Below are 10,488 nucleotides of genomic sequence, written 5' to 3'. Positions count from 1 at the left end.
AAAGGGAGAGAGATAGAGCTGGGGTAAAGCAATGGGGGAAGATGTGAAGGTGGGGGTTGGGGGTGGAAAGGTTTAATGAAAGCCAGAGAAGTTGATATCAATGCCATCCTGTTGGAGGGTGCCTAGTCGGAAGATGAAGTTCTGTTCCTCAAGTTTGTGGGTGGTCTCAGTCTTGCAGTTCACGAGTCCATGAACAGTCATGTCAACAAGGGAATGGGATGGGGAATTGAAATGGGTGGCCACTGGGAAATCCATGCTATTGAGGCACACAGAGGCGAGGAGCTGAACGTAACTATCTACCAGTCTGCGCCCAGTCTCTCCGATGTAGAGACCGCAATGGGAGAACTAGATGCAGTAGATGACCCCTGCAGATTTACAAATGTTGCTTCATTTGGAAGGACTGTTGGGGCCATGAATTGTGGTGAGGGAGGTAGTGTGGGCACTAGTGAGCATCCTCTATGATCACAGAGATAGATACCAAAGGAGACGACTGGTGGCAAGAGAGGAGTAGACAAGTGAGTCAGTGAGGTAGTGGTCCCTGTGGAAGGCAGAGAGGGGAGGAGAGAGGAATATGTCTAATGGTTGTGTCACGTAGTAGGTGGCGGAACTGGTGGAGAAGGATGTGTTGGATGTGGAGACTGGTGAGATGGGAAGTGAGGACAAGAGATATCCTGTCCTTGCTCCACATGGGGGCAGAGAGGGCAAGAGTAGATGTGCGGGTAGTCGAGGATATGCAGGTGTGTGCCAAGCTGATGGTAGTAGATGGAAAGCTACAATGTTTGAAGGAGGTCATCTCTGATGATCTGGCATGGAAGTTCTCATCCTGGGTGCAGATGCAACAGAGAAATTGAGAGAATGGAATCCTTACAGGGTACAGGGTGTGAAGAGGTGTAGTTGAGGAAGCTGTGGGAGTTGATAGGTTTGTAGAAGATAAATATCGAGTGTTTGTCTCCCAAGGTGGAGGCAGAGATCCAGGAAAGAGAGTGTTGCTAGAGGTGGACCAAGTGAATTTGAGGTTAGGGTGAAAGCTGGCAGCAAAGTGGATGAAGTCGACAAGCTCATCATGGGTACATGAGGCAGCACCAAAGAAGTTGTCGATGTAGGGGAGGAAGAGATGAGGGGCCTTACCCCTTAGGCTTGTAGCATGGATTGTTCCACGTAGCCAACAAAAAGGGGAGGCATAGCTGGGGTCTATGTGGGTACCCATGGCTACCCCTTTGACCTGGAGAAAGTGGGATGAGTCAAAGGAGAAGTTATTGAGGGTGAGAACAAGTTCTCGCAGCCAGAGGAGAGTGGTGGTAGTGGAGGGGGACTGGTTGGGTCCATTGTGGATAATACTGATGGACAGAGTAGAGTCAAAATCATTTCTTTGCAACAGAAGACTGTTTTAAGAAATTGTTTATCCAATGTCTGCTTCAAAGAAAAGTGAAATCAATGTTTGGTGACAGACCAGAAGTTCTTAGTTGCATTACTATAAAGTGATATTGGAAGCAACTATGCAGGGAAACGAAAAGCAGACTTCCGCCCAAGTGCTTGAGTTTATGCATTGTTGATCAAACAAGAAAAGCCTACAAGCATGGATGCTCTTACTGTCCAGATTGAAAGGTAATGCATAAAGAAACATTTTTAGGAAAGGGAAATACCTCTGAAACATAATGATCCTATTCAGTTAGGATATTTTGCTCATATACTCAACAAAATCAAAAAAAAATGAGCAAGTCTGCTCTAAAAGAAACAGTCAATAACAGCTGCTGTGGTAATTTGCAGATCTATCACAGCTATTGGGAAAGAATACATCCATAGGGAAAGTTATTTTTGTACCACATGGCTGTTGCTGCAGCTTTCCACTGTAGTTTGCTTTCTTGCTGGTAAAGATCAATCAGCTGTTTGCTTCAAGGGAAGCCACATAGGGTAATCACCACAGCAATGTCATGCAGGCACAGGTCCATGCATACATTCTACAAGTGTACTGTTCAATCAACAGCATTTCAAGCACATTCAAACATTCTGAAGTGTACTTAGAACATCTGACTAAGTATGTTCTGTTACAAAGCAAGGCAGTTATAGAAACAAAACACTGCTCAATAAATCCCTTAGTCAGAGTTCCAATCTGAGTCATTGAGCACAGTGAATGGAAAATATATTTGTCAACCACCAAATAACAAAATACCTGGATGATTTTCAAATACTTTGTTAACATGTAGCCATACAATTAGTTCAGAATGTGTACCTACTGTCCTTGATCTGTGCATTTCAATAATCTTTTGCAAGCCTAATGCTCTAGATCACACATGTCAAATTTGGCCCGCGATATAATTATATTTGGCCCGCAAGATCATTTCAAAAATGTATTAGAGGTGGCCCGCCCTGCAGCGAGAGCCGATGCTGTTTTTTGGTAATGTTACCCCCACCATCCTCCCCCTTCATTGCACATCCTTCCCCATTGTAACACGAGAAATTGTAACACGAGAAGTCTGTTGATGTCATCAGCCGGCAAGCCAGTTGGAAGGCTCCCCGCACAACCACTTCTCCCACCTGTCGAACGGTGCGGCGGATTGGCGAGCGCCTGTGATTTCCTGTCGGCGCGACGGACATGGCAGGCTGCGCACGGCCCCCGGGCAGCGCGAACCCCGCGCGACTGGCACCGGACGGCCCTTCCACAGCGCGAGCGCACTTCTCCCTGTCGCCACGGCCTTCAGCGCTTGCACCTGCGCGGACCCCAGGGACGGCTGGTTCGGCCCTGCACGTGAAGAGAGAGATGGTGGCTGTCCGCAAAGGCTGATCGGCAGCGCGCTGAGCCTGAGTGGGTGGGTAAGCAGGGGTGGGCAGAGGGTGTAGGTGAGGAGTAATGGGCAGGGGAAGTTATGGTGGTGCGAGGGGCAGTTAGAGGGAGGGATGAGTAGAAGGAGGGGTGGATAGGGAAGAGGTAAAAGGGGAGGGGCAGGGCGAGTAGGGGAGGGGTGATTAGAGGGTGAGAGATGGGTAGAGGGAGGAACAGGTTGAGGGGAGAGGCAGTAGAGGGGCGTGTATAGGATGGGGTGGGTAGAGGCAGAGCGAGTGGAGTGAGGGGTGAGTAGAGGTTGGGTAAAGGACTGGTCAGGTAGAGGGATGGTGGGTCGAGGGTGAATAGAGGCCTAGAGCCTGAGGAGTGAGCAGGAAATGCTGAGTCCTGATGCAGCCCAAAATGGACACAGCCTGTGAATGCTGACTACATCTCCACAGGGACCAAATAGGTTTCCCTCAGGTCAAGCAAAGGGTGAACTTGAGCTACCTACTCCTGACCTGTAACATTATCCTCCTAAAGTTATATCCTAAAGTTTAACATTACATATGTTGAAAGAAGAGAAAACATGCAGATGTTGTTGAAAATTTTCAATAAATATTTACTTCGGCCCTCGACTTCGTCCAAGTTTTTAATTTTGGCCCTCGTGAATTTGAGTTTGACACCCCTGCTCTAGATTCTTGGCCCGGCGGCCTCCATCATGAACGCTCATGTTTACTCCTATTGCTCTAGATTACCAAGGGGAGATACATGTATGCACATGACATGCCAGTTATCACATCCTGCATGAGGAAGAGACCAAATGGGTCTTCATCTGGTTGGCAAGATTTAGTGGGTGACAGGAAAGGTGGAACCTGAACATTTTACATTTAAAAAAAATGTACATGAACATGGACCACAAAGAAATTATTGCTAAATCTGATGACGCAAAGAATCTCTAACAAAGCAAGATGTGAAGAGGACATATGAAGGTTTCAAAAGAGACAATTGAAAAAAAATACTAAGAGATTGTCTCGTTCTGAGATGCAGAGAGATTTGAAGACCCTTGTGCACAATAAGTTAAAGAGTACTATACAGGTAGAGCAAACAATGTTTTTTCAAGGGAAATTAAATATTAAAATAGGAAGGTTATGCAGGGCACTGGCAAGGTTGCATGCGGAACACTGCCTACCTAAGGAAGCATGTACATTAGAGATAGTCCAGGGAAGATATACCAGATGGAATTCTGGAAATGGCAGAAGTATCTTATGAGGAAAGATTGAGCAGACTAGCTTTATCTTCTGCAGGTCAGGAAAACAAGAGGGAACTTGTGAAGCATTCAACATACTGAGCGGTCTTGACAGATTGGATGTGGAAAGGATGTTCTCTCATGGAAGAATCTAGAACGAGCGATAACTATTTTAAAAGGAAGGATTGTCCATTTAAAGCACATCACGTTACATTTTCCTCTGCTAATGGGCGCTGAGCCTTCGAACATTTTCTCAAAAGGCATTGGAATTAAAGTTTTTTGACTATTTTTAAGGCAGCGGTAAAGAGATTCTAACAAGTTTGCGAGTGAAAGGTTATCTAGGATCAATTGGAACATATGGAACTCTCAATCAGATCAGCCATGATCTTATTGAAAGATACAGCAGATTCGAAGGATAAATAGCCATCTCCTGAACTTATAGACACTCAAATTCTAAGTTTACAATGGAAATATCAGGATGTAGCTGCTACTGTAAGGAGAATTTGTCCAGAAAAGATGAAAGGAAACAAAAAGCAGTTTGCAATTCAAACTTTCACACTTTCTCATGAGACCAAAGCTTTTTAAAACTTACCAAGCAGTGTTTTAGGATTAATCAGTCCCAGTTGTACCACAGGGTTGTCCAAAATGGCTTGAAATAGTGGACTTTCAACATCAATACCATTATCCAATTCCTCAGGAGAAGGCTTTCGATCGCCCAGCAGCCATTCACACTGAATGATGAAAGTTGCTCATTATTGATCAGTTTAAACCAATACAAATTTCTTGTTGCCAGATCAACTGGTGTTGTAAACACTATAATGACAGATTGAGAAGTGTTTCAATTACAAGACCCCTATATGATAAAAAGATCCAAATTACTTCAAAGGTTGAACAGACTTTTGACCGAAACCACAAGGAATTCAGGATTAAAAACAAAATTCTTGCTCAAAAGCAAATTTTAAAGAGCATCCTTAAAGCTGGAAGAGCTGAAGTTTAATGAGGAAATTTCTTATATTGGAGGTTGACTTTCACTCGGAAATTTCATCAGCCTGGCTTTATGGACGGGTTGTTCCTGAGATTTGGGAAGCAATCATGTTTTCCAAGGTCTCATCAGGGATTTTCAATGTCAGTTGGAAAAGTACTTGAGGGAAAGGTCGCTAGTAACTTTGCTTTGTGAATGAAGAGTGGAAAAGCTCATCTTTTATAATTCAATGAAATTGTCATATTGCAGTTCATTGAGTGAGATTGAGTAAGCTTGAGTGCCATTTGCTATGTAGATTAACTCTACCTGAGTGGGAAAATTAGGTGGGAGGAAAGATGTAACACTTCTTGAAGAAAGAAAGTGTTGGGGCAATTATGCAATCTTCCCTGACTCCAGTCTAGATCGTATCTGTTGCAAACCACTGGTTAAGATTATATCCTGCATGCCAACAAATTTAGGAAGGATGATTCACAGTCCCTCTCAAGAGAGGGTGTAAAATCCTTTTCAGAGTTAAAATAAAAAGCAATGTATAAGGGTTGAGGCTGATCCCAGCATTTCTTTAAAGGTGAAGCACAGTGAAGTTAGAATGTGCATAATAATTTAAAGAGCTGCTCTTCAGCACAGGGAGGAAGGGGACACGCAGGTTGAATCTGGCAATTAAGTATAATAATCAACTTATTTCTTTTTCAATACATAATCAAAGTTTATTGCATTGGAGATTTAAAGGTGTGGAAAATTTGGGAGATTGTTTTAAAGAGGTTAAGTTTTTATCTTTTAATCAGATGAGGGAAGATTTTGGTATTGATAAGAACTCTATTTCTTTATTATCAAATTCGATCTTTGGTAAAATGTATGTTTGGTAGAGATATCTTCTTCTTTGGCTTGGCTTCGCGGACGAAGATTTATGGAGGGGGTAAAAGTCAGCTGCAGGCTCGTTTGTGGCTGACAAGTCCGATGCGGGACAGGCAGACACAGTTGCAGCGGCTGCAGGGGAAAATTGGTGGGTTGGGGTTGGGTGTTGGGTTTTTCCTCCTTTGCCTTTTGTCAATGAGGTGGGCTCTGCGGTCTTCTTCAAAGGAGGTTGCTGCCCGCCAAACTGTGAGGCGCCAAGATGCACGGTTTGAGGCGATATCAGCCCACTGGCGGTGGTCAATGTGGCAGGCACCAAGAGATTTCTTTAGGCAGTCCTTGTACCTTTTCTTTGGTGCACCTCTGTCACGGTGGCCAGTGGAGAGCTCGCCATATAACACGATCTTGGGAAGGCAATGGTCCTCCATTCTGGAGACGTGGCCCACCCAGCGCAGCTGGATCTTCAGCAGCGTGGACTCGATGCTGTCGACCTCTGCCATCTCGAGTACTTCGACGTTAGGGATGAAAGCGCTCCAATGAATGTTGAGGATGGAGCGGAGACAACGCTGGTGGAAGCGTTCTAGGAGCCGTAGGTGATGCCGGTAGAGGACCCATGATTCGGAGCCGAACAGGAGTGTGGGTATGACAACGGCTCTGTATACGCTTATGTTTGTGAGGTTTTTCAGTTGGTTGTTTTTCCAGACTCTTTTGTGTAGTACCTAAAATGACTACATTTGAGACTTTTCTTATGAAGTTACCAGAGAAGGGTTATATTTCATCTATGTATCAAATATTACAGGATGGTATGGATAAAAAGGGTTGGGATAGATCTAAAATTAAATGGGAAGCGGATATTGGTTTTATTTTTTTTGAAGATGATTGGTTATGATAGTGTAACTAGATTGATAAATGCATGTTATGCAATGATTAATTACAATTTTTTACATCAATTATATTTGACACCTGAAAATTAAAAAAAAATATGGTTTTCATGAATCAGACTTGTGTTTCAGATGTGGTGATACGGTTGGAACATTTTTTTTAATCTAAAATAGTTTTAGATCCAACAGTATTTTTATTGGGTAGTTTGCAACCTCTGAAAGGTTTGGGATTAGATAAGTTCCAGCTTGCTTTTGTATATTTAGCTTTATCCGTAGCGAAAAAATGTATTGCTAGTATGTGGAAAGATACAAATATGATTGATATTAATAGATGGCATAATGAGATGAAATATTGTTTAATAATGGAAAAAATTACATGTTTCGCATGATAATTATAATTTTTTATTAATAAGTGGCCGTTATACTCAGAATATTTACATTTCAATTTGTATTGACTAGATTTTAATATGTATATTTAACTTTTTCTTTAATATTTTTTCTTTTTTTTTATGGCTCTCCTGGCTGAAGGGAGGGGGGTTCTTTTTCTTTTCCTCTTTTCTTTTTTTATATAAAATAAACATTCATGTTCATGCTTAATTGCTGCATATGTCATATATTATTTGTTTTTTGAACGAATAAATAAAGTTTAAAAAAAAGAATCTGGCAATGACTTTCCTTGCGGCATCCAGCAGTGAGGTAGGTCTCTTTGCAGTTACTGTGGATGGCAACATCCCCTTTCCTAAACACAATCACAATTATGGTACCTAAGAGATTCCATGGCATGTGCTCCTTGTTCCTGCCATGGGGACTTTAGTTAGTTAACAGGTCCTTTTGTCCCACGAGCCCATCCTGCCCAATTACACCCATCTGGCCTACAATGCAGTAAGTTTTGAACTGCGAGAAGAAACTGGACCACCTGGAGGAAACCCACGCATACACGGGGAGAACGTATAAACTCCTTACAGACAATTGCCAGATTCGAACACTGGTTGCTGGCGCTAACCCCAGCTGCCCTGCGCCACCAGTTATGGATTTGTGATTGAAGTTCAATTCCACCAACATAAAACAGTTCCAGCACATTGGCAAAACTACTTCCCCACCTTTAAATGTCTACACCCAGCAATCCTTTTTACACATCATTCATAATGGGAGGTTCATCATGCAAGTCAAATTACTACAACGGTAGTTGAAATTGTAGTTTACTGGAATTCCATTTTTCAGTTAACTCTCCTTTGGATAGGTCTTCATAAAAATTATATCAATAATCTCCATGAAAATGCACAAATCACTATTTCAGGCCCACGGTGGAGAAGGTGAAACCAGAAAGGGAAAGAAGTATGAGAAACAAAATTACCAAAGCAGCCTAACTTAAATAATAAGAACAAAATAATTCTGAACAAGTTATTTCCTCAGGTCCATTACATTGAAATCCCTTAAAATGCAACTTTTAGTTGTCTGAATAATTGATCAATCATTGGTCACCCAATAAAAGTTCCTTATGTGCTGTTACTTGTTGATTTGCAGCATTTTATTGGATTGACCACTGTTGCTACCAATTGTACTCAAGAGACAGCTTCAATTTTCTTGTAAGGCAGCAGTCATTTTCAATAGCACCAGTAACAGCATCGAGTTCACGCTGCTGAAGATCCAGCTGCGCTGGGTGGGCCACGTCTCCAGAATGGAGGACCATCGCCTTCCCAAGATCGTGTTATATGGCGAGCTCTCCACTGGCCACCGTGACAGAGGTGCACCAAAGAAAAGGTACAAGGACTGCCTAAAGAAATCTCTGGGTGCCTGCCCCATTGACCACCGCCAGTGGGCTGATCTCGCCTCAAACCGCGCATCTTGGCGCCTCACAGTTCGGCGGGCAGCAACCTCCTTTGAAGAAGACCGCAGAGTCCACCTCACTGACAAAAGGCAAAGGAGGAAAAACCCAACACCCAACCCCAACCAACCAATTTTCCCTTGCAACCGCTGCAACCGTGTCTGCCTGTCCCACATTGGACTTGTCAGCCACAAATGAGCCTGCAGCTGACATGGACGTTACCCCTCCATAAATCTTCATCCGCGAAGCCAAGCCAAAGAGTAACCACTAATTCTATTCTCTTTCAGTGCCATTACTGAAGAAATTTCCAAAAAGAAGGAACAGCCATTAAATAACACTAAACACAAGATCAGAATGGGCAGAAATACAATGGCAAATTAATGCATTACCTCCTCAGAGGAAAGAAATAGTATGCTCCATGCTGACTCACAGAGATAATTAGATCACCTCTCCTTAAATTACCAGTGACTCATTTTACACTAAACATCCTACCTTCCCCACCCCCTTAAACTAAACAATCTGTTTTAGTTACACAATCCCAATGAACCAATTCAGAATCTGCTGAATACAGCAAGTCTAACATAATTACAAGTAAGCATTGTACAGCATGAAAATGGGTCCTTTGGCCTACCATGTCTATCCCAACCTTTTTTGCCCAACTACACTTAATCTACATTACAATTGTATCCCTCACTGCTTTATCTAATCTGTTTAAATGCCTCTCAAATGTAATAGGTGTATTTGATTTCACCGCCTCAACCGGTATCAACCGTACTCTTGTGTATTTATATGAATATTCAACAAAATGGTTGGTACTTACAGCAGCATCTTGTTGATTGTTGTTCACTCTCAATGCATCTATTACTTCTTTTTCATCAAATCCCATTTCCATCAGTGCAATCATTGCCTAGCAAAGAAAAAACAAATTGACTGGCAACTGTTTGACTACTCCATTTCACTTTACCATCACACTATAGATTTAAAATGGTAATTTTCAAAAATAGCATGTGATTTATAAAATCTGTAATTGTCAGCTTTACTGATAGTGTCTTTTGGCAACATTCAGAAAAGAGATCTTAAGAACAGTCATTACCATATTTTCACTCATTATAATGTGCACACGCATAACTCACATAAAATCATATATTGTGTAAAATATTTTCATATCGTGTGCATGCATATACCACGCAGGTGTAGCATTCAAAATTTGGAATGTCAAAAGCAATTTGCATTTAATTGCCAAACCACATTCCCATAGTACCAGTGTCTGTCACAGTTCATCTCCTGCTAAAAACATACAATCAATTTCACTCAGAGGTGTTAATTGGCCATTATATAAATGTTTTGTCCTGCAACACAATAACAAGTTTTGGAAAGGAATCAATTAAATAGACGGAAAAAACAGACTTCAGAGTCAAGCAGGATTTTAATTCTTGTTAATTTCCCTCAGGGGGCAGGTCTGGGGAATTAACATTAGCCACTTTCAGGTGCATTTTCCGCCAGGAATGCGCCTGCAGAAACTGATTCTTGGTTGTTCAGGTGGCAGTGCTGAAAGCACAGTGCTGGCCACCTAAAAGGGACAGCTGCATGGGTGGCACCTCGGAGTGCACTCCAACTCATGTCCCTTTGGTATGTCAGGGTTGGGGCGGCCGGCGCGGGCTGTCAGTGCTGGGGTGGCCGGCACGGGTGGCCCCCACACTGATCCCACTGCCCCGCTCCCTCCCCACAGCCCCGCACCGGTCCCCACACCGATGCCACTGCCCCACCCCAGCGCTGACAGCCTGCACCAGGGGCAGAGGCAGCGTAGAGGGGGGCTGTCAGGCGCTTGCCAGCTGATTGTCATCCCCAGCAGGGGCTTTCAGGCAGCTGCATTCAGGTGCCTGGAGGACCTGAGTGCTCTGGCAATTATCCCTCCTGGAGGAGGGTTACAAAGTGTGCCTC

The 10,488-nt window shown here is 43.2% G+C and overlaps 1 protein-coding gene across 3 annotated transcripts in view; it reads right to left on the bottom strand.

The window, feature by feature from the left end:
- The window catches only part of ubac1 (UBA domain containing 1), a 76,830-nt gene that overhangs the window by 34,436 nt on the left and 31,906 nt on the right, over positions 1 to 10,488 (bottom strand). For 2 of the 3 annotated variants that reach the window (XR_011340192.1, XM_069885519.1), the window contains exons 8-9: positions 9,368 to 9,454; positions 4,603 to 4,741 (exon numbers count right to left, since the gene is read on the bottom strand). Coding sequence is in view for 2 of the 3 variants with exons in the window: in XM_069885519.1 (XP_069741620.1) it covers positions 4,603 to 4,741; positions 9,368 to 9,454 (226 nt within the window). In the remaining variant the exon portion in view is untranslated. The other variant, XM_069885532.1, reaches the window with a different exon arrangement.

The sequence above is a fragment of the Narcine bancroftii genome, chromosome 1 (genome assembly GCF_036971445.1).
Source record: "Narcine bancroftii isolate sNarBan1 chromosome 1, sNarBan1.hap1, whole genome shotgun sequence".
NCBI lineage: Eukaryota > Metazoa > Chordata > Chondrichthyes > Torpediniformes > Narcinidae > Narcine > Narcine bancroftii.
The sequence above is the reverse complement of the archived record's forward strand: the minus strand, read 5'-3'. Positions and strand labels throughout refer to the sequence as shown.